The following is a 23,675-nucleotide window of genomic DNA, read 5'->3' as shown; positions in this document are numbered from 1 at the left end:
ATTCTTATTTAAGCATGGTGGCATAATTGCTTCAAGATGGCTAGTGTACTCTAGAAGGTGGCTCCAAGATGATAAAGATTATTTTAAAAGTGGAAGTTTCTCTTGTTGGTTTTTGAAAATGCCAAAATATGCTTCTGGTTTCAAAGAAGACCCAGATGTGGAAACGTATCTATGAATCAGACATGTAATTAAACCTAAAGCTTTCTGACAACTGTGGTATCCTCAGGGAGGCTGGAAGTTAGATGCTGAACCTTCATGACCCTTGAAAGTAAAATCAAAATTGGAAGTAGGATGAGTGGGAAGAAAGTAGTAGAGGCAACTTTACCAATGGGTAAATGGCAGCTTTGTCTTAAATTGCTTTCCTAGGACCCAAGAAATGAAGTGCCCAGAATTTCTACATTAAAAAGACATTCATTTGGGTATAGAATTTTCTGAATCTCTAATTTTGGTGTGGGAAATTAAACAAAAGTTATTTCCACTCACAATTCTTGATGTAGATTAATCTGTTGGTTCACATCAATATTTAAAGGAAGGTATAGAAAAAGGATAAGAAAAATGGGCATCTCTTAGGGAGAGGGGAGGAATATGGGGCAAAGAAAATCAAATCTGGGGACACTTTATCCTGTATATCATTTTGCTCCATGATGGCTCTGCAGTTAGCTGCCCACATTATGCTGTCTGCACAAAGGAGGGGATGAAAGGAGGAAGGCAGAAAGAAAGGAAAGTCTGAACGAGAAAAAGGGTGGTGGGGAGAAGGGTTGGTGTGAGAGAAATGGAAGCTATGCCTAGGCTAGAAGCACACATGTGCCCTCCTCAGATACGTGTCCCACTTATTACTCATCCAGCCTCATGTTGTTTCACTTCCCCTCACAGCCTAGTCCGAGCTCACTGGCTTTCATTCTGTTCTCCGGACATCCCTACTTTTTCTCATCTCAGCTTCTTGACATACCAGTTGCCCTTGTATGGATCCATCCTCTCATTCTGCCTCCGTCCAGTACAGGTTTCCACCCTCCTTCCACCTTTCAGTCTCAACTTGAGTATCACTTCAAAGAGGCGCCCCATTTTGAAGTAGGGCCCTAGGTTTACTTGCTAAAGAGCTTTTCCATTTCAGCCCTCTCTCCATAGTTTACAATTGAACATGCATTGGAATGATCATGTGTTGAATCACTCTTTCTCTCTGATTCTCTCTCTCTTTCTCCTCCCTTTCCTCTCTCTCTCCTTCTCCCTGCCCCCCCCCCGCCCCCCATTTAGAAGCTCTATGAAGGCAGAGAGCATGTCAGTGTGTTTCACCTACTCCTCAAAGCTTGCCGGAGTCATTCAGTAGAAACTGTTGAAGAGATAAACCAAGTGTTTAAGAAGTTTAACAACAGCACTTTCATTCTTGTTCCTTGATCTATGAATATCCACAAGTGGCGATGGTTATTTCTGTCAAAATAGAAAGATTTGTGTACTGCTGAATTTTTAAACTATCTGAAAGACAAAAAAGGATAACATCTGATCTTCATGTTTAAACTAAAGAAAAGTGAAAGGGAATATTGCTAGAAGGTTAACTCACAATGACTTGGTATTTCAGGTTGGAATTGTACAGTATGGAGAAAATGTAACCCATGAATTCAACCTCAATAAGTACTCATCAACGGATGAGGTACTTGATGCAGCAAAAAAAATACTCCAGAGAGGTGGCGTCCAGACTAAGACAGCCCTTGGGATAGACACAGCCAGGTATGTGGATTAAAAAATAAACCAAAATAAAGCTATACATGACTAACTGTTCACAGTCAAGACCTTTGGAGTATTGATTGATCATTTATCTTGGCAATATTTAAAGCCATCTTTTTTAAAACTAGATTTCACCAATTAGCTAATAGTTATAACATCAAGTTTTTCTACAATAAAGTCTCCCTGCCTTTTTATCTTTCTTCTTATTCCAAAGGCTTAAGTGATGGAAAATCAATCACAGAAACTACTGTAGTCTACTGCATCATGACGTTGGATACTAAGACAAAATATTAATGAATATCTTTTCCCTTTGTTCTTTGTCTACGCTTCTAGGAATCTCATGTTTAAGAAGAAAGGATTAATATTCATCCACTTCTACTCAATATATATTTGTATCTTAGTATATTCGTAATTTTACAGTACCTAATTTAGGGTGACTGAAGATCTCGAGTAAGAGTTTTTAAGAGGCCAAATTCAATATTGCTCTCATAGAAATCATTTTCAGTGCAAAGATTGAAAGAAGTGGAAAGAACTTCATCATTTATGCACTCTTTCTTTCTTCCTTTCTCCAAATTCCCTCTCATTCACATCCCTTCTTTCCTCCTGCATCTCCATGGATAGCATATAATCCATTCTGTGGCTGAATTTCATTCTATGAGAAGCTACAGAACTGTCCTTTGATCACAATGTAGAACGCTTCATTTTCTATATGTTGCCCAATTGCACCCAACTCTCATCTTTTGCTGTTTTATTCATGAGTTGTCTTTAAAGCTAGTAAGGTTCTGAACAAAAACTAAACATTACCAAAATCACAGGAAATACAATTAAGTAGTATGAGTAATACTAAGGATCCTCCTGTTAAGTGTCTTCACTTTCTAGACCCTCATCTGATTTTAAAGAACTAATTACCCATGCTCTCACCTCACCTGCCTGCTAAGATCAGTATTTTAAGGAGGTTAAAATAGTGAATATGGATATTCTGAAGAACTGGGATTTCATGTGCTGCATTCCTCTTAAGTGTTAGAGAAGCATGTGGTTCTAGTTATGTGGGGCTTGGGAGAAAATAACCACAAACAGATGGGTAATTTTGCATTTACCTGCCTTTTGGATCCCCAGTTTGCATGCACAGAGGGTGCACATGTTGAGGTGTACTGAATGCACCTTCTTAAATAATTGACTAAATGTGACTGTACATTCAAAGTAGATCAAAGTGTTCTTTGAAAGCTCTGAGCCTGTAGAGAGCTGTGTATTTTCCAAAGGCAACCACTTAAGAATGAATATTCATCTTTGAGAACTAACTGTAGAAACATTCTGGCCGCTTTGCGCCTGCATAAATACCACACTAAATACCATAGCCCTACATGGGTTTTGCCGACATGTTTCACAAAGGGTCGAGCTGTAGAATACACAGTTTATTGAGTTTTGTATATAAATAAAACTCCCCAGTGGTATTACTAAGTATCCTTCTTGCACATTAGTTTTTCACATTGAAGCTATTTTTAATTGCTCTTTATTCCTTTCAGGCAGGGCCAATTGCAATACTTTTAATTTTTTAGAATCCTTTACTTCTGTTTTCATTGGATGGTAGTATTGGGGGGTCATGGACAATTTGCTGAAGATATTTAACCCTTATTTAGATCTACCAGATTTTCCTTAAGAAATGTCTTTTAATTATCTCCATTAGCCGAAGTTCATTCAGTAATGGCCTGTATCTTTGTGAGAATTAGGAAGTTTTGGTGATCCTCTAAAGAATTAGGGCCACAAAAATTGAATCCTACATGCTATCATGTCTGAACTTCATTTAAAGACTAGCCTTTAACATCTGTTTTCAACTTTGTACATACAAAGAGGTCAAAAAAATCTACCTCCATAGTGTAGAGGGCAGATATATGCAGTTCCTTAGTGATTCATTTTTTTTTTAAAAAACTTCTTTATTTTTACATTTTTAAGAAAATCAAAAATGTAAAAAAGCAAATCATACAACAAAATCCTATGTACTCACCAAACAAATCAACAGTTGTTAACATCTTGTCAGATTTGAGTTCAGTCTTTTTAAAGGAAAATGATCACAGATAAAATCCCTTTGCCCACATCACTGGGATCTTCTCTCCTGTTCACAAGATTCCTACTATTGTGCATTTACTGTGTACCTACAGTACAACTAATATGTACTGTGCAAACCATTTGGAAGGTTGGTGTAACAGAAATTGAGTTTTTTGTCATATCCCAAACTGCAGGTGTTTGTCCTCATGACCAAAGTAAAATATCTAAAAGGAGCATTCAGTACAGTGATTGCTGAAATTTATACAAAAATCCAAAAAATATTATATGAAACCCTTTCATTGTTTCATTCCTAAATAAACTTACCTGACTCCAGAAAGGGAAGTGAGTTGAGTAAAAGAAAATAATACAGGGAAAGGATGCCTCTGTGTGTGTGTGTGTGTGTGTGTGTGTGTGTGTGTGTGTGTGTGTAGAAACACAAAACAAACAAGAATCGTTAATTTCCCCCCTCTTCCATCTCTTTCATAAACGCTTTTTGAATTAAATAAAAAATTCCTTTCTTTGCAGATAGGTCACAGCATTTTCCCTTTCTCTCCATGCCACCTTCTCCCACCCCATGCCCAGCAGCCTGTGTCCTAAAACCTAGTTCAGACCAAATCTTTCCTAGCTCCTCCAGCCCCTTTTGCTCCCCACAGCCCTGCTCTGTCACTGAGTCAGACCACAGCTGTCTGCAGTCTTTTATTACCAAGGCTGATTTCCCTCCATGCTCCACAGCACTCTCAAGCACTCATAGCCATACAAATATTCTGTTTTCTCCCAGCTCCTCTCCTCAGCTTGGAAGATTACCTTACTGTTCTTTAAATGTCAGAGTTGATGTGGGAGGAAGTGAGGACAAAGCAGAAGAAAAGAGGAGTGTTTATAGGGAAAGGAGTAGCTGAGAGAGTATTTAAGATCTGACCTTCTCTAGATCTGATGAGTGCTCCAGTCACACCTTCCCTGACAAGTTTCCTAAGAATGAAATTCTGCCGCCCTTTGTACATGGGATATGTGATGATCAGCAAAACGGTGACCTCTCCGTCAGCTGGGATAAATCTAAAACTATTACAAATAATGATCATCATGCCTCCCAGCTTGAACAATGGGCGTCAGTGTTGATCTTGGAGGGACAGCACTAGTCTAGCTACAGTTGTCAGTGTTTCTCTTTTATCACTTTGCCTAACTCAGGGTAGTGCTTTATTTGCTTCTCTTTTCTCTTTGATTACTTCAGGAAGGAGGCTTTCACTGAAGCCCGGGGTGCCAGAAGGGGAGTTAAAAAAGTTATGGTAATTGTGACCGACGGGGAGTCCCATGACAACCATCGACTGAATAAGGTCATCCAAGACTGTGAGGATGAAAACATTCAGCGGTTCTCCATAGCTGTAAGTACAGGGCTAGAGATGGCTTTCAAACTCCGTTGTGAAGACAAGAGGTGTATACATAGCATGGTTATTTTATGAAAGTGACACAGACAAGGATGAGAAGGGGAAGGGTCTACATTTGAAAGTAACCTCTGTAGAGGCAGGATTGGGTCTTGCTCCCTTTGTGTCCCCAGGAAGGGAGTGTGAGAGAAAGAAAAGGACAGAAATAGGGAAGGAAAAAGAAGAGAAGAAAAGAAAAAGAGGATAGAAAGAGGAACTGCCAGGGGCATGAAGGGAGGAACAGAGGAAGAGCAGAGTAGAGGAAAGGAAGGAGGAGATGGAAGGGAGGAAGGAAAAAGAAAGGGAAGGAGGAAAGGAGGGAACTGGAGATGTGCTAGGTAAGAAATACAGTGCCTGCTAATTAGTAATTATTACCATGATTTGGGAAGGTGGAAAATCAGGACTTAACTCACAGTAATCTGCTACAAGTGAACAATGACATTTCCACACCTACACATTTCCTGAGTTATAGAAAAGAAGCAAAAGGCCACCTAATTTTTTGTCTACTTTGGACAGTCTGCACCAGGACTTAGAAGAAGAGTCCCTGCAATGGCAAGACTTTCTTTTTTTTTTTTTAATTTTTCCACATTTATTTATTTTTGAGAGACAGAGCATGAGCAGGGGAGGGGCAGAGAGAGAGGGAGACACAGAATCCGAAGCAGGCTCCAGGCTCTGAGCTGTCAGCACAGAGCCCAACGCGAGGCTCGATCGAACTCAGACCATGAGATCATGACCTGAGCTGAAGTTGGACGCTTAACCCCTTGAGCCACCCAGACCCTGGCAAGACTTTCTTACTGGTTTTGTAGTTATGGGTGTACCTCTGCACCAGCCACTTTTTTGGCATTACTGGTGGAATGGGGAGGGATCAGGAGACTGACTTATTACTTGTGCACTCTGTGCACAGCCATTTCATCCCACTTCATAGCCGCTCACTGTGCAGCCAAAGTGAAGCAGCCAGCAGCTATGAAATGTTTTTCTATAATTGCATTTAAGCTAGACAAGAAGGGAAAAAGGATTACAGAAGAAGAAATTTCCTTTAGTTCCAATGAAAAGCCTAGCCTGCTATTGATGATGTAGAAGATACTACATATAAAGTACATTAGCTCTTTGTGAGCAAATCTGTACCAATACAAAAGCAATCCGTTATTAATAACAATTGTCTTTCAAATATAGGGAGAGAGAGAGAGAGAAAGAGACACTGTCAGAGTGCTTTATAGCTCTTATTAGGAATTTTTTTCTTTTCTAAATCAACTTCTAATAGTACTATAAACTGAGATAACTCAATTTTCATGGTGGCACCCCATGGAAAGGGACATTCAGAAAAAGAGAAATAAAAATTCTGCCTTTCAAATACGGAAAATAATTTAAATTATCACACACTATAACCTACAATGGTTTTTTTTGTCTTTCATGGTACCCCAAAGAGAGGAGGGCAATCTTTATTTTCCCCACTTTATCAGTGAGGAAACCAAGGGCCAGCAGGCCCCATGGCTGAAGGTCACATGGCCAGTGCTCCACACCCCCCTTGGCTGACCACATGTACCACTGCCCTGGGCTGTTCTTCCCCGTGCCCCAATCTCTCTTTCTTCTCCCTTGGATCTCTGGAAGGTGCTACAGGACTGTCCTAACCTGTTTTCACTCACTTCTGCTGACTTCCAAAGAGCACCATGGTCCTCCCCACCTCCTGCTTTTTGTACTAGAGCAAAAAGACCCAGAGATACTAAGACTCATGCACATTTTCCAGAATTGAGTCTAAGAGGGGTGGATGGGGAAAGGGTAGAGGAGCATATATTTTGGAACCGGAAAGTCCTTTGTTCAAATTCTGCCTTTGTGACAGTGAATAAGTCACTTAATACTCTGAGCTTAAGCTTTATCTGTAAAATAGGGTAACATTGTTTCTCTTTCTCTCAGATAAAGAATCAGTGAGATAATGACTGTGAAAACATCTAGCACAATGGCAGGCTAGGCAACCAATAAATACTATTTGTCTTAAAAAAAAAAAAACTATGTGTCTTTAACTTGGGCAGTTTACAACCAGGAAGTAGTAAAATTATAGTGCTTTAGAGCCAGAAGGAATCTTATAGATAAGGTTCTCAGCTTCTGAACCTTAACTAACAACTGTGTCCAGCCTTCCTTTCTTGTCTTCCACTCTCAATTTCATAGCATGTGCTGTTTAAGGAATCTTCTTAATAGAAATTGGCTTTTCTAAATAAGTCAGGAAGCAAACATTTCAGAGCTCTAACTGCTTAGTCTGAATTGTTTTTCAACAAAATCTCTTTTATTTACAGTAAGTGAGAATAAGTTATTACCCATAATTGCATTAATCTTCCTGGAGAATCATAAAATCATGAGTTCCTTTCCTATTTTAATCAATGAATTATTATCAAATTGCTCTTCAAAGTGTTATAAATAATGTATTGGAAAATTTCACTTCAAGAATTGTTATTTTCCTAATTCATATTTCTTGTCCTCAGTGAACCTTGTATTTTTTAGTTTGTGCTAAGCTAGAAAGTAAGACAGTTATTTTACTTCCTCTTGTACATTCACACAGAAAGGTTTGGGGGATTTCTGCAGCTGCATTCATGCTTCACATGATCAATTATGGTTGAGGGTCTGCCTTGTTAATCACATGGACGATTTCTCCTACTCCATTTTTTTTTTACCCACCATTTGATCTTGACCACCACAGATGTGTTTTAGGGGAGACAATGACCCCAAAATAATTGACTGTTGAAAATTTAAGCACTCTAGGTGCACCTGGGTGGCTCAGTCAGTTAAGCAGCCAACTTCAGCTCAGGTCATGATCTCACAGTTCATGAGTTCGGACCCACATTGGGCTCTGTGCTGACAGCTTGGAGCCTGCTTCGGATTCTGTGTCTTCCTCTCTCTCTACCCCTCACCCACTTGGACTCTGTCTCTCTATCTCAAAAATAAATAACTAATTAAACATTTATTTTTTTTAAAAAAGACAACGTAAGTATTCTATAATAAAACTGCAAACATGTCCCATTAAACTCATAGATTTGGTGAGGGTCCTGAGCTGGTGTGAGTACTCTGTTCCATGGTCTGTATTCTGTCACTTGTGGATATTAGACACTGCTAGCAGGAACTGCTTTCCATTCATATTCTAATCTTAGATGATAATGGCTGGAATTATAATGGCTGTGAAATGTGTATTATCTACAGCATTCAAATGAAAATCAGAGAAGTTAGCAAGTATCTTAGCATTCCATTCATGTGCACACAAAAGGCTCTACAGTACATGTAAATGAATTGTACACTTTATATTTGACACATCTGCCTCAAGGGAGGTTCAATTCTGGATGTCTACTTCAGGTAAATATTAGCAGAATACCAAACGCCTGGGCTTGACATATTTGTAGAAAGTGAAACAGAAGTAATTTATAAGTGTTATTTGGTATTTTTTCTCATTCACAGAAAATAATGTTTCTACAAGCTACCAGATCCTTGGGTGAAGGATCAAAACACATTTCTATTTTCATTTTTATTCCGTAATACAAATAGTTCAACAAAACTATTTGTTCAAATTCCTGGGAATTTTTTCTTTTATACTTTCTTCCAAATATGTACTCTCATGTTGCATCTGAATGTTTTATTTTTATTCTTTAAGTATGCATTTGGGCATTTTCCTCACTGAACTTTATCCAGTTGTCTCTGTCTGTCACACAGAGCACTAAATGTCTGACATTTCCAACACAACTATGAACCTTGACCATGCATGGTCCAAACATCTTCATGGTTTTTATAGGTATTTTCAACTGTATCACTTTATAAGTGAAATGGAAGTTAACATGTCAGTGCAAAACTGAATGTAGACTATGTTCACTAAGAATTAAGGAGGTAAGATGGTTGGTTTTCTGCCAAGGATGTCACATGACTTATAGGATAAATTAGGTAAAACACTGGGGCCTCGGGGTTCTTCATGTGATGTGGGATTTGTATGAATCTAAAAGAAACACATATGTAGCAAAACTGCTGACAAAGAAGCCTGACAGTGTGTCCAGAGAAGAATACCAGTGTAGAGTGAGGGGTTGAGCCAACCGCCAGTGATCCTGAAATCAACACACGGGTGTGATGGGGACTCTGGAGCCTGGAGGCTCTCTCTCTCCCTTTTCCATACTTTCTCTGGGGCATGTCGATCTAGATGTGGGGAAATCCTCCACTGTAAGGAAGGTATGTTAATTGTGTTTAAATATGAGAGAGAATTTCTTCAATGTAAGAAGAGCAAGTGGCCCTTGGGCTTTCTCTCCCTACCTGGACAGTTCTTGACCTTCATTTCCACTAATTCTCTTCCCCCATCAAGTAGCTGAAGTGGGGAAAAGCACCAGTGGTCTCTGTTTAAATGTAAACTATTTCTGTTGCCTGCATTTGCTTTTCAGCCAAGTAAACAGGAACTGAATTTTTGTGTTCGGATACAATTTTGCAGGCTCCTCTTAAATCTGGACAAGTAGTAAAGAGTTAAGTTCAAAAATCAAAAAGCAATCCCCACTAGTGTGCTGATTTCCCTAGAGCCAGCTCTAGTATTCCTAAATGGTGCACGTCTTCAAAGCAGCACAAAGGTCTTCACAGACATGAGGGCGTTATGCCTCACCCACACCCTACGGAAGGAACAAGGAACTGGATGAAGACCTGCGGGTCCAGATCCGCGGAACTCCTCAAAACCCTTCCCGGGGACGCTGTGGGAAAGGAGCAAGAGTGTGACTCAAGCAAGAGAAAGGAATCAAGAATGAATCCCCCGTTAACTCTCACTAGGAAAGAAACCTGTGGAACTGTTGCATTGCCTGCATGACTAGCTGGCGCACAACCCCATTCCTACCATTAACATTTTAATGATTCATTTACTAACCTAAACCCTCATGCATCTTATGATGCTAATAAACATGCTAATAAACAAGTATGTTGCAAATCATAAATAGCAACACTTAAAAAAGTAATTTTAGGTCTTTTCTAACTACAAGCAAAAAGCACTACCCTTCTTTAAAAAAGTATCCGTTTTTAAATCTACCGTTTTGAATCTCACATTGAAAAATACATGCAGAAGCCTAGAACAGGCAGCCACAGGAGAGATAGCCAGATGTTCAGAGGCGAGGGGCAGGGGTCTGTGGCCAGAAGACCCGGTGCAGACTGCGACTGACGCCTCCACCTGTGCCTGCCCTCCCACGCCTCCGCGATCTGCCCAGCACACAACGCTGAACTGCATTTGGGGACTGTGGCATGTCTGGTTTGCAACAGAACTTTAAAGGCACCATAGAGTTTCAGTTTAATGATAGCAGATAAATCTATGTCTATGATTTAAAAATGTAAAGTGAAGCTAGAAAATTCTAATGTCTTCTGGTCCCCAAGGAGTAGGATATTTTAAAAATCAAGCAAAAGCACAGAACTCTGAATCTTATCGTCATTATTTAGATTGCACTAGCACAGGATTGAATTAATCATGATCCTTTGTTCAGGAAACCTCATCATTTGTGGAAGCATGGGCCACTTTTTAGGTTTTTATGTTTATTATTGTACCTGCATACTTATTGTAAGTATGTACTATAAGCATCTATGGGCCAGACCACATTCACCACCTGGGTGTCCTCCACCTGATAACCATGGGCCCAAATCTATACTCTATTTTCTAATCTTTTGGTATCTATACATATCTAAAAATAATTCTAAAAGTGTTCCTTTTTTTAACTTTATAAAAATGGTGTCATGCCGTATATAGTATTTTGAAACTTTTAAAATTTAACATCGTTAAGATTCATCCATGTTGGAGTGCTTGGGTGGTTCAGTCAGTTAAGGATCTGACTTCAGCCCAGGTCATGATCTCACGGTTCATGGGTTCAGGTCCCACATCGGGCTCTGTGCTGACAGCTCAGAGCCTGGAGCCTGCTTCGGATTCTGCCCCTCCCTCTCTCTCTGCCCCTCCCCCGCTTGCATTCTGACTCTCAATATTAATTAGTTTTAATTAAAATTATTTAATTTATTAAAAATTAATCCATATTAGTTCATGTCATTATAGTTTATTAATTTTTAATTAAAGTAACACAGTGAAATACAAGATTTCAATGTGAAAATTATGCACAAAGTGAGCAATTTGATAACGTTAGATAATCACATACACTCACATAACTGACACTTCAGTCAAGATATGTAACATTTCTATTACCCTTAGAAAGTTCCCTATACTTCCTTTCATGTTTAATGCCCACTTCTACAGTAACCATGCTGTGACTTATATAACCATTGCTTAAGTTACCTGTTCTATTTTATGTATATTAAATCATGTCCTCTTTTGTGTTTAGCTTTTCACTCAGCATAATGATTACCCATGATATTTGTGCATCAGGTTTTTTTTTATTATACATTGTATGAATACACCACAATTTGTTTTATACTTTTCTGTTTATGGACATTTGAGTTGTTTCCAGTTTGGGTGCAATTAAAAAACACTGAATTGTGATTCATGGGGTAACATGGAAGACTCTAAGAAGCATTATGCAGAGTGAAAGAAGGCGACACAAAGGCTACATGCAATATGACTACTTAAATACGCCATTCTGGAAAAAGCAAAGCCTTATGGGCAGAAAATATATCCGCAGTTGTAAGCAGCAGGGGAAGGAAGGGATTGACCACAAGAGGCAACACTGATAGAAATGTTCTACATCTTGAAATGGTAGTAACCCAACGGTGTGGGCCTGTCAAAACTCAGAATTGTTATCTAAAAAGGGTGAGTTTTATTGTATATAAATTATATCTCAATAAAACTTATTTTAAAAAATAAAAGAGATGGTTGGGAAAACCTACTAAGACATTTAAATAATTACAGTTAACTGTAACAGGTAATTCTGGCCTTTCTCTCTTCTGTATTAAAAAAAAATGTCTTGAGCATTTGGTTTCAAACAGAAATTGCTAAGTAAGATTTCCATTTAGTTCAATATCTGTTTTAAAACTGTATGCGTGGGTCTGACTCTTGGTAAGATGATCAGAAAGAAATGCCTATTCAAAACCAAGTAGTTCACTTGCTAACTGCTTTGACCAGCAAATCTTGGTGGCATAGGCTGGAATAATACCAGAGACAGTCAGAAACTATAACATCACTTCTGAACTGTCAGACTTTAAAGATATAGCTGGTCATAAATAAGGACACAGTAACACAAGAGAAGAAATTTTCACAAACATACAAGGTTGTCCTTTATATTTTTCTCTGCTGATTACAGCATGTAACAGTTAATTTTAGGGAATCTCATATTTGAAAATTAGTCTTCCAAAAATGTGGAAGTATATACAAATTGAATTATATTAACGTACTATACACTCTTGTTTGTGGACCGAAAACACTTGAGATCCTTAATTAACATATAGAATTTAAAACATAACCTTGCCATTTTTGTCATGTCTTAGATTCTTGGGAGCTATAACAGAGAAAATGTAAGCACCGGAAAATTTGTGGAAGAAATAAAATCAATTGCAAGTGAACCCACTGAAAAGCATTTCTTCAACGTCTCTGACGAGTTGGCTCTAGTCACTATTGTTGAAGCTCTGGGAGAAAGAATATTCGCCCTGGAAGGTACGACTATTTCTCAGACTCCTGCATGTTTTCTCTACAACTCAATTTAATGTAATGAGATTTTGGTATTTATTCCTTCTACACGGCTAATGCATCTTTACTGTGTGTAGTAGCTAGCATGGAACAATGCCCTTTTCTGTAAATCTGTCATTGAGATGGCTTTCTCACGTAGCCCTGTGTCTGTTGGCAGCTCTCTTTGTAGGGACATGGCAGTGCTAATGTGAGTGCTGAATGAAGGCAATGGTCAGTGTAGACTCACAAGAACAAAAATGTCCCCGAGCAATTTAGTTCTTCTCTGTGACATGGGTTCAGAAAATGGAAGCACTAGCTCATGTTTTATTTTTTAATTTATTTGTTTAATTTTGGGCTTCTGTGGAACTGTCCTTATTTGCAATAATGTCATTGTTCATTTATTTTCTCCCATTTTGCTTCTTGCCCATTTTAAAAGTCTTTATGGAACTCTGCCTTAACTCCCATGGTGGTAAAACATTGGTTCACTATATTTGTCTAAGTCGTGTTACTTTTTTGCGGATTTTTTTTCTTGGGTGTTGCAATGGCGATTGGCTACTGAGGAAAATGAATCATGGCATTCCTTCCTCTGCCTTACGTGGAAGAGGTCAAGTAACACATTCTTCTGGAACTAGCCCTTGCCTGACCAAAAAAAAAAAAAAAAAAGAAGTAAGGTTTTGGGATTGTTATTCCAGGCAAACTGAAAAAATCCTCCTTCTTCATATTCTCGATAACTGGAGACTAAGACTATGTGCCTCTTTCCCTCAACCTAGGATGAGAAACCTCAGAGAGTTTGCTTCTATGCCTTACCTGAATCCAGTGGACTCTGTCCTTGTGAGGACACACTGAAGAGCTGTTGTTTTGTGTCTTAAACATAGACATTCATGAGCACCTTCCCAGTTACCCAGATGTGACCTGATGATGGGAAACAGAGATAAAGAGACATAACTGAAACAAGGATCATTTTGATTGAGCATCAAGGGACCAGGAAAATGCAGAAAAGTGACCAACAGACAGAATATTCAAACATGTAGAAAGGAAAGAAAATGTTTGAGAGTAATGAGTTTCAAGCTTTATATGCCAGTGACCCATGATAATAAAGACACTTTTCCTTGTAACTAAAGAGGAGCAAAATAGGCCACCCAAACTATGTTGCTTCGGCATGTAGATTATTTTGAGCTGAAGGCAATCAAGACCCAGCAGACTCAGGAAAAACTTCTATCTCTCCCTTAACTACCTGAAAGGACTCACGTAGGACGCCTGGTCCAAAAAAAAAGAGATAACTTTTTAAAGACCTATCCGCATGGCAGGGCAAACTTTTACTTACCAAACATCTGTTTTTCTTATATCCTGTGAATTGCCCTCCTCCCTTTGAAGAAGTTTGGAAAATGTCTATGTTTATGTTTAAGATACAAAACAACAGTTCTTCAGTGTGTCCTCACAAGGACAGAGTCCATTGGATTCAGATAAGGCATAAAAACAGAACTCTCTGGAGGTTGCTCATCCCAGGTTGAGGGAAAGAGACACGTTCTCTTAGTCTCCAGTTATCTAGACTGTGAAGAAGGAGGATTTTTTCCAGTTTTTGCCCTCCTCCATTTGAGGCTTCTGTCTCATTCCTTAGGTCAGGATGGCATCATGTAAGTCTCAGCCACCCCCACTTGCCCGGCAGTCATAGAGTTTGGGGGTTCCCATATGAAATTAAGTTTTTCTTCCACCAATCTCTTTTAGGTCTATTTAATTATTACACCAGCCACAGAATCGAGAAGGGAAGAAGGGAAAATTTTTCCACTTCTGCATGACCCAGTGCATATACATATATACACATAAAGATAAAACAACCTTTAACAGAAGAACCCTTATTATATGCAAAGCACTCTGATGGGTTCTCATTTTCATTCTCTCTTCTCTTTTAATTAAAAAATGCTGGCAGTGACACACCCAGCCGATTCCATGACCAGATCCTGACCAGTGAGTAGGAGATTTGGGTTAGATTTGACAGGCAGCTACAGCCCGTGCAGACGTCATTTCTCTGCTTCCCTTCTGCCCTGGCTACTTTTCCCCTGTGCCTCTAGAAAAAGAACTCTTGAATTACTTATCTGTCTGAAGTCACAGCTGCTTCTGAAGAACTTGGCTATCCCGCATCTGTGCATAAGTCACTTTTAAGTGGCTTTGGCCTCACAGCAACTATCCCAGTGGTATTTACGAATAGGCCAGACCATGGTCTTTGCTGGCCTTAAGGAAGGAAATATACAAGGTTTGCCAAGTCATTGTGCACTTTTAATTTTTAATAATTGTAATAAGTTTTAAGATGTGATAGAAACAATCTGTAAAGATCATTTAAGTGAAAATTACTTATTTACATTACATAGTTCAGCACAATACAGTCTCGTTTTTAAACTCATCTTCAGTAGGCAAATAAGTATAACCAGGTAGGACTTGTAGAAATGAAGCCTACCTATATCAGCTACTGGGGGAAGAGGGGCCCAACTTACCTTAAATGACACTGTTGTGTTGCTTCTAAACTAACCACACCATGAATTAAAGGTTACACGTTGGAATGCCCAGACACTTTAAGAAGTCTGTATATTTAAAAGCAAAATTATTTTGAGGGCAACTGTGTGGGTCAGTAGGTTAAGCCTTGACTCTTGATTTCAATTCAGGTCATGGTCTTATGTTCATGAGATCAAGCTCCGCATTGGGTTCTGCATTGGGTGTGGAGCCTGCTTAAGATTCTCACTCTCCCTTTGCCCTTCCCCCACTTGCAAGCACGGGCTTGTGCTCACTCTCTCTCGGTCTCTCTCAAAATAAATAAACAAACAAAACTAACTAAATACAGCAAAATTATTTTTAAAATGTCCTCAGATTTAAATGTGAACCACATCTTTATTGATACACTTTCAGAGCTGCCCAAATGCAGTGTTTTGACTAGCTGATTTCTGATTTTCTTCATAATGAGATCAGAAAGGGTTTCATTTCCTTGTTACTTGGGAAGTGTCCACTTCCTACCAACATTTATCTTTAGATAGTAAAGAGCAGCAATTTTGAAATTCCTCCTTGCCAAGGGCAGCGCCACCTATTGAGGAGAACAGGCTGCCAACCTGCCCAATAAACTCAGAAAGATTCCCTGTCTCCCTTTCCCAACGCATGGGAGAAATGCTAAAATTCCTAACCAGCCGCTGCACAGTGGGAGAGTGGTTACCTCTGTACTTATGAACAGTTCGGGAGGAGCTGACAGCAGGAAGTTAAGGGATGTTCAAAGGGCTATTACCATGACGATGATTCAGCAGGCGGAGTGTCACAAAGCTCCCTTCTCTCCTAAGCAGAACAGCAGCAGAAAATACTGGAAGCATGCACGTCCTCACTGCTGCACTCTTGCAGTGGTCTTGCACAGATAATAAGAAGGCGCCATAAAGCACTGTGGACTTAAAATCGAGATTTAAATTAAAGCGCATCTCAGTCATTTAAATTAGGGGATAATTCATATGTGAGATTAAAATGATACATTAGAATTCTTGATCGACATCCTTTTTTAACCAAGTCCTATAAAAAGGCCATCACTGATGGATTTGTTAACAAATTTATACCAGGAAATAACTAGTAAATAAGTTTGATTTCACAAATTTAATTATTCTCATGCCTCAATGAGAAGGCAGACTGACTTTCTTAAAATTATGCACTATTTTTAACTTATTTTCAAAGCCAAATAAATCAGTAACTCCTCACTGACAGCAAATGAATCAACATTCTCTCCATCCCCTTAGGAGGTTGTGGCTTTGGGTCGGTAAATATTTTGAGAGTAGCATATTTTTCCATGGAATGCTTTGGATTATCTCTGTATTTCAGTAAAGAGCTTAAAAATGGGTACAGAATCTTGTCCAGAGAAATCCTCATTTAAAACTTTTCAGATTCATGGAGCTCTTGGAAAACTAAAGACACCTAATGCTTGCCACTGACTTTTTACATAACATTAACTTTAAAAAAAAAAAAAAGTACGTTTTTAAAAAAAATATGTGATTGAATGGCATGTGGCCTAGAGCCCATCAAAAAGTCCCCTTTGAATTTGTGAGTGATACCTACCACCAGAAATTAAAGAAAATGCAAACCCAGAATCCCTACACTTCTTTATCAAATAATGGGATTCTAAGAGGATCTATACCTGGAAATACAAGAGGGGCTGGCTAAAGTCAAGAGGCTTCTGTAAGTATGTGAATAAAAATGTGTCAGCCCTGGAACATATCTGGTGAGTTTAGGCTAATGTCTGACAGGATTCCCACAGTGTGAGAAGGAGGTTTTCAACTTCAGTACTTTTCGACTTCAACCACATGGACCCAAAGTGCCGTATCATCCACAAGAATGCTGGAGGATAGGAAGTGAAGCCTCCCCGCAAGGGTGGGGAAGCCAATGGTCAAGAATCTAGCCATGGCTCTTCTGTTGACCTTGTCTGCCCTTTACCCAGCCCTACCTAGGAATTAGGGGCTGAGAAATGTGTGGCTGAACATACCCAAAAGATGTTGGAAATTCTAGTTGGTACAGAGCCCAGTCTGTAATTGGTTTCTGTCTTCTCCACATCGAGTGTGCTAAAAGGCATTTATTTTTCTGTTACAGCCACAGCTGACCAGTCAGCAGCTTCATTTGAAATGGAAATGTCTCAGACTGGCTTCAGCGCTCATTATTCACAGGTACATTGACCACTTGGTAGAAAATGAAATATCTTTTTTTTAAGGTTTCTGCTCCCCAAAGCATGTCCAGGCATCAGCATTATAAGTGCAACTAGCAGTTCATGGCTTGCCCAGTTATTCAGACTGTGATGATGTTTCTAATCCAAGTAGGAAATGGCATTTCACAAGCTTATTAAGAAAACATGTTGTCTCCCACAGTTCTCTACATCGTACTAATAATTGTGAATCAAACATTTTGAGGTCTGCATTATGTAATTATATATCTGGCTAAATGAAATACTTCATTTAAAATGTTGCTAATGATAAGAATTGTATCTTTTTCTCAGTCTCAGTGTATTCAAAGATCTTATTAGAATTCCATGTTCAAGACCTAGGATTCTTGGCACCCAAAATTAAACAGAAAGGCAAGATTAGGAAATATATCATTTATAGCTGGTGAAAGAAAATTCATCAGTCCCTGCAAAGGAATATTGACATTTCAATGGGCAGTTGTACTGTATAATTGAGGGCAAGTTACTCCACCAGGTTACCGTGCTGTTACCGTGAGGATTCTGAGTTAATAGATGTCAAGCACTTTGAATAGAATCTATCACATTGTTAATGCTGTGTTCTTGCTATTCTGGTAAATGTCATTGTTTTCTCTGTTTGGATATAAGGACTGGGTCATGCTTGGAGCAGTCGGAGCCTATGATTGGAATGGAACAGTCGTCATGCTGAATGCTAATCAAACCATAATCCCTCAAAACACAACCTTTGACGTGGAGTCTACCAAAAAGAATGAACCTCTTGCTTCTTATTTAGGTAAAGTCCGGATGTAATTGATAGAAAATTGTTGTGGTTTATTTTTGGTTTTGTTTTTATTTTTAGCATTATTTGCTTATTATTGTATAGGCTTACTCATAACCATGTGAAGACAGGTAATTTCCAAGCGTTAGATGTTTTATAGGACCCATGAAAGTTCGCAAGCATTCTTAATTTCTGAGCAGCCTTAGAATAATAGAACATGGAGGTCACACTCCCTCAGAAGGGCTTCCTAGTACAGGAGTGATTTAGGCTGTTATGTGCACTTTTTGAAGTCTCCCAGTGTCTGGTTTTCTCATTAACTACAAGAAGAGCTTTTGCACCTGGTGGACAGGAAATGACGGTAAAAAGAGAAACCTTGACACAGCTAATATCCTGCAGATCAGACCCCCATATTTTCTAAAACATCTTATATCATCAGTTTCTTTATGGGTCCTGATTTTGGAAAAGAGCATTTTAATTTGTCTTGTCATATAGCTTCTTCTTTAGTAGTTCTGTTCACAACCAGACAAATACTGAACTTAAGCCCAATGATGTAATGTCATCTTGTTTTTCAAAGACTTGTCTGGAATGAGGAGGTGCGTGTCTGCTATCACCTTATTCTTCATCTGTACGGAGCTGCCTAGCGGGTACAGGGAAGTGTTCTATCTCTAAATGACCTCAGTAAATGATTAAGGCCTGGGATGAAAAGAACCCTCAGAGTACCTTTTCCCAACACCTTACTCACTCAACAAATATGTGAGGGACACCTGTTTTGTCCCAGCTATTGTCTTGGTGCTGGTGGTGCAGTGGTTAAGAAAACAAACACCTTTCAGTGTTCATATTTTAGTACATTAGCATTCTTCTGTGGGAGCTTTCTGTCCTGGAGGCAAGGCTTTGTCTCTCTATCCAGCTTCTTTCTATTTTATGAGGAAGGTAGGAGGTCTTTGCTGGTATGTGCATACATCTCCTTATTCAAAGACACATCTTAAAACTATAGAGGCCGTAGGACTTAAAAATGAAAGGCCTGAGGGATGGAGATAATTAAAACTACAGTGGTAAGCAGCAGATACAATATGAGTGCTCAAACCCCTTAACACGAGCTGAACTGCATTCATAAAAGTCTAGTTTATTTCTCATAAAATTCCTATTACATTCTGTCCTCGTCAGAGAGCAGCTAGAGGATTCCATTGTTCTAAACATCACACATCACAAAAGAAAATGATAAACTAGGATGTGTCAATAAAAGATTATCTAAAGGATACTGATCTAGAAAAAATTCCTTTCTCTCTGTCCCCAGTGTCACAAAATTTGAAGAAATTGATGGTTAGGAAACAAAATGTATACTGCATATCTTTTAAATATTTGGAGGATTGTGCTGTAACATAAGGAGGCTTAAAATTCATATGCATTAAAAGAGATTTAAAGGCTTAAAATTCATATGCATTAAAAGAGATTTAAAGGCTTAAAATTCATATGCATTAACAGAGATCTTAAGAGAGCATATGATTAGTATCCAGTTTTTCAAATTAAGATATTAAGGAATAGAAAAATGATGTCATAGCTCCCTAAGACAGACCTGAATCTAGAATCTAGTTATCTTGATTCTTATTCCAGTGTTCATTTCAAAATTAACAACATTTTCAAAATTAAGGATAGGGGGTGAAGTCCACAAAGATAATGTGTAATATCTTAAGTTCACACATTTTAATAATACTGTAGTATTTTTGATATTCTGAGTTACTGTTATGCAATAAAATTCCTTAAAACCAAATAGTCTGAGCAAGCCTAAATCTATTACCCCCCAAAAACTTGGATTCATGGTGCTTAAAGCAGACTCAGAGAATTCAAGACTTAAAGATATCACCGGAGCAAGACAAAACTAAGAGAACCTTCATCCCTGACCACAGTATTTATAACATATAATTCCTTTCTGTCCAAAAAAGGAGATCTGGGGGTATATTGTCTACAATGTACTAAGATGATATTTTTATACTTTAGAAATTATCTCATTAATCACAAGTTAGCACATGAGGTACTTTGCCAACATAACGTTTAAGATATATAAGATTTCTTTTAAAATAGAAAAGCACCCAGAAGGGAGGCAGGGGAGAAAATTAGCTTTGTACCCCAAACATCATTTTAAATCTGAAATGAGGATTTCAGAAAGTCTGCCTGTGTGGATTACGAGTTCAGAAGCGTTTGAAGGTACCTACGTGGCTCAGTCACTTAAGCTCAGAATCTTGATTTCGTCTCAGGTCATGATCTCAGGATTTGTGAGATCAAGCCCCAAGTCTGGCTGTCTGTTGACAGTGAGCACAGAGCCTGCTTGGAGTTCTCTCACCCTCTCTCTCTGTCCCTCACCTGCTCACGCACTCTCTTTCTCCCTCTCTCAAACTAAATAAACATTTTTTTAAAAGGAAAAAAAGAAAAGAAGAAGAGCTGGAATGTGTTAGTCTGAAATCTACGTGGACGCATAGTCGTTTAAGCATCCGACTTCGGCTCAGGTCATGATCTCACGGTTCGTGAGTTCGAACCCCACATCGGGCTCTGTGGACAGCTAGCTCAGAGCCTGGAGCCTGCTTCTGATTCTGTGTCTCCTTCTCTCTTCGACCCTCCCCTGCTCTCTCTGTCTCTCTTTGTCTCTCAAGAATGAATAAAAAGAAAAAAAATTAGGAAATCTATGTGAATTGCAAATCATTAGGCAAAATCTTATGGAGGAAACAAAAAAATCTCATACTAATCAATAATGACCAGAAAGAAGTGGGAACAGAAGTTGTTGAACCTCTCGGGATATAGTCACCCACCCAGGAACTGCTTTAGGCCAGTATGCACTTAGCAAGTGTTTTGAGAATACAAGTCGAAGCTCCCTGCCTCCCCCCACTTTTAATCATGCCAGACAAATTAAAAAAAAAAAAGTAAAAACGTGAGGCAAACAAGCACATGACATCAAAGCGCAGCATACCTGTTTCCCATTACCTCACCAGATCCTAGCACTTTCCCCAGGAAGTGAATTGTGAAAGCTGACAGGATTTATTCTTCATAAATCTGTGCAGCAGGCTATGCCATGAATTTTCCTTTCTCATCAATTTTCTGCTTTTTTTCCCCCAGAAAACAACATTAAGCTTATAAGAATAATTATTTTCCTTTCATGACCTTACATGGCTGCCTTTCTTTCTCCCTCTTTACTGTCTTTAGATTTCTGAGCTTCCACCCAGAAACTACCTCACAAATAGGTGCTGTCTCTCGGAAAATTCCAACTAATAGTTTTAGTTTTCAAGTTATCAAAACTAATTAACTAATCACACAACTCCAAGCCTCAAACATAATTTTCAATTTTTTTAAAGGTTCTTTTTATCAGTTTGCATTCATAGCTCTGTAAGTTAAAAAAAAAATCAAAGTGTACTAAAACTCTTAGGCCAGTCCTTGCTTAATATTTCTTAGTAGAATGACATGAAATTAAACAGCCTTTGCTTTGCACATTCTTCATTTTTATATTATTTATGTATAAACATGACCCTAAAGTTTTTATTTTTTAAGCAATATTGTGGTTAGTAACAGAAGAACTCTGACACATTAATTGTTTGAAAAAGAACAGTCTGCAATTTATTATGTATAATTTTTTAGACTCTCAAAGAAAGATGAAATGAGAATGGGAGAAAAATATTCATGAAGGAAAATATGCCTGAGGAATTGTGTTCCTTTAGGACTTGTAAGATTGAACATATTTTAGTACAAAAACCTCTGTTTCTTCTCAAAAGTTTTCTGAGAAAGTGAAACTATTACCTTTTAGTAAAACACTTGGAAAATAAATTATCAACATAATCTTTTTCTTAGTAAGAAATGCTGTTCTGTGGCATTTAAAAAAATAAACTGCCCTCTGATCCACCAATGGACAGATCTGTATTAGAACATTTCTTCCTTCTATAAAGTTGAAATCAGCACATAAGAATTGTTATCCACTGATTTAGCTCAGTTCTCTACAGACACAAGGAATAAATCTAATTCTTCCCTCAAAAATTAACAATAATCTGCCTTAAAGACACAAAAAAGTAATGGGCATGAAAATCCAACTAAAAAGAAGAATGTTGAATCTCACTTTTTAAATTTAAATTCCAGTTAGCTAACACACAGTGTAATTTTAGTTTCAGGTATACAATGTAGTGATTCCACACTTCTATACACTGCCTTCCCCACAGCCCGCGCCCTCCTTAATCCCCATCACCTGTTTAAGTCACCCACCCCACACCTCCTTTTACTCAAACAAATACAATTAAAATCACAGCAAATAATGTTAGTTTTGCTTAATATCTATTAGAACATCCAAAAATGTTATTAACAGTCATGATACCCAATGTTTGGGAGAGTTTGATGAGCGCAGTCTGTCCTTTGGCTATACATGGAATAAATGAGTACAAATGTTCTGGAAACAATTTGCCAGACACTAAAAGAATTGAAAATTTGGTCCAGTAATCTATTCCTTGAAATTTATCACCAAAAAAAATCCAAAAGAAGAAAAAATAGTAAGTGTTCAAGAATGTCTTCGCAGGCTTAAGCATAATATAAAAAAAATTAAAAACCACCTAAAACTTATATCATTCTATTAGGAAATGGTCCTGTGGTAGAAACACAATGCCTTTATGCCTTAACTCAGAGAAATAAACTTCAGTTATTTCAAATTACTACTTCAAAATCTACAGCAATAATGCAGAAAAGGCTTGCATTTGCTAGATTCCCCTACATAAAATTTTTAATTTCTATAGTACAGACACATCTGTCCAGATGAAGTACAATTGATGTACTACAAAGTGGTGAATTGAGTTCATGAGGGGTGTGTGTCTGTGTGTCTGTGTGTCTGCGTGTTTTCTCCTTCTGTCATGATTGTTATATCATCTGCACCTTAAACAATGAAAACCGGAGGTGAGGGTAGACAAAGCAGTCACTGTAGATAATCAGAGAGCATGCTAAAAGCATCTACCAAGACAAACTTACCTCCATTAAGAAATAAACATTTTCAAAAAAAAAGAGAAGTTTGTGTAAAAATACACAAATGATCCTCCCAGCCATTTAAAATGGATCTTAATTTATTCTGTGCAGACTTTAAGTTGTCAGATAGTAATCTGGCATCTCTCTTTTGTCAGGTTACACAGTGAACTCCGCCACTGTTGCTGGAGATGTGCTCTACATTGCCGGACAGCCACGGTACAATCATACGGGACAGGTTGTCATCTACAGGATGGAAGATGGAGACATCCAGATTCTCCAGACACTCAGTGGAGAGCAGGTGAGCTTGAAAACTATTGTTTTAATCTATTTATATGCTATGTAAGTTTAAATTACCCATCTATTGTCCTAAACTTTAAAAATAAAAAGTCCTATCATATTCAACATCGACTTTAATCAGGGCCCCGTGTTGTAAGATGTCTGCATCTTTGGCGTGAAGAACATTTCAGT

The 23,675-nt window shown here is 38.4% G+C and overlaps 1 protein-coding gene across 1 annotated transcript in view; it reads left to right on the top strand.

Annotated features, from left to right (window-relative positions):
- The window catches only part of ITGA1 (integrin subunit alpha 1), a 156,949-nt gene that overhangs the window by 84,501 nt on the left and 48,773 nt on the right, over positions 1 to 23,675 (top strand). Inside the window, exons 7-12 of the mRNA XM_029941264.1 lie at positions 1,574 to 1,722; positions 4,988 to 5,138; positions 12,588 to 12,753; positions 17,368 to 17,441; positions 18,098 to 18,242; positions 23,363 to 23,505. Of these exons, the coding sequence (XP_029797124.1) occupies positions 1,574 to 1,722; positions 4,988 to 5,138; positions 12,588 to 12,753; positions 17,368 to 17,441; positions 18,098 to 18,242; positions 23,363 to 23,505 (828 nt within the window). The remainder of the gene's footprint in view (positions 1 to 1,573; positions 1,723 to 4,987; positions 5,139 to 12,587; positions 12,754 to 17,367; positions 17,442 to 18,097; positions 18,243 to 23,362; positions 23,506 to 23,675) is intronic.

This window comes from Suricata suricatta, chromosome 6, assembly GCF_006229205.1.
Source record: "Suricata suricatta isolate VVHF042 chromosome 6, meerkat_22Aug2017_6uvM2_HiC, whole genome shotgun sequence".
Taxonomy (NCBI): Eukaryota; Metazoa; Chordata; class Mammalia; order Carnivora; family Herpestidae; genus Suricata; species Suricata suricatta.
This window is presented reverse-complemented; position numbering and strand designations above follow the sequence as displayed.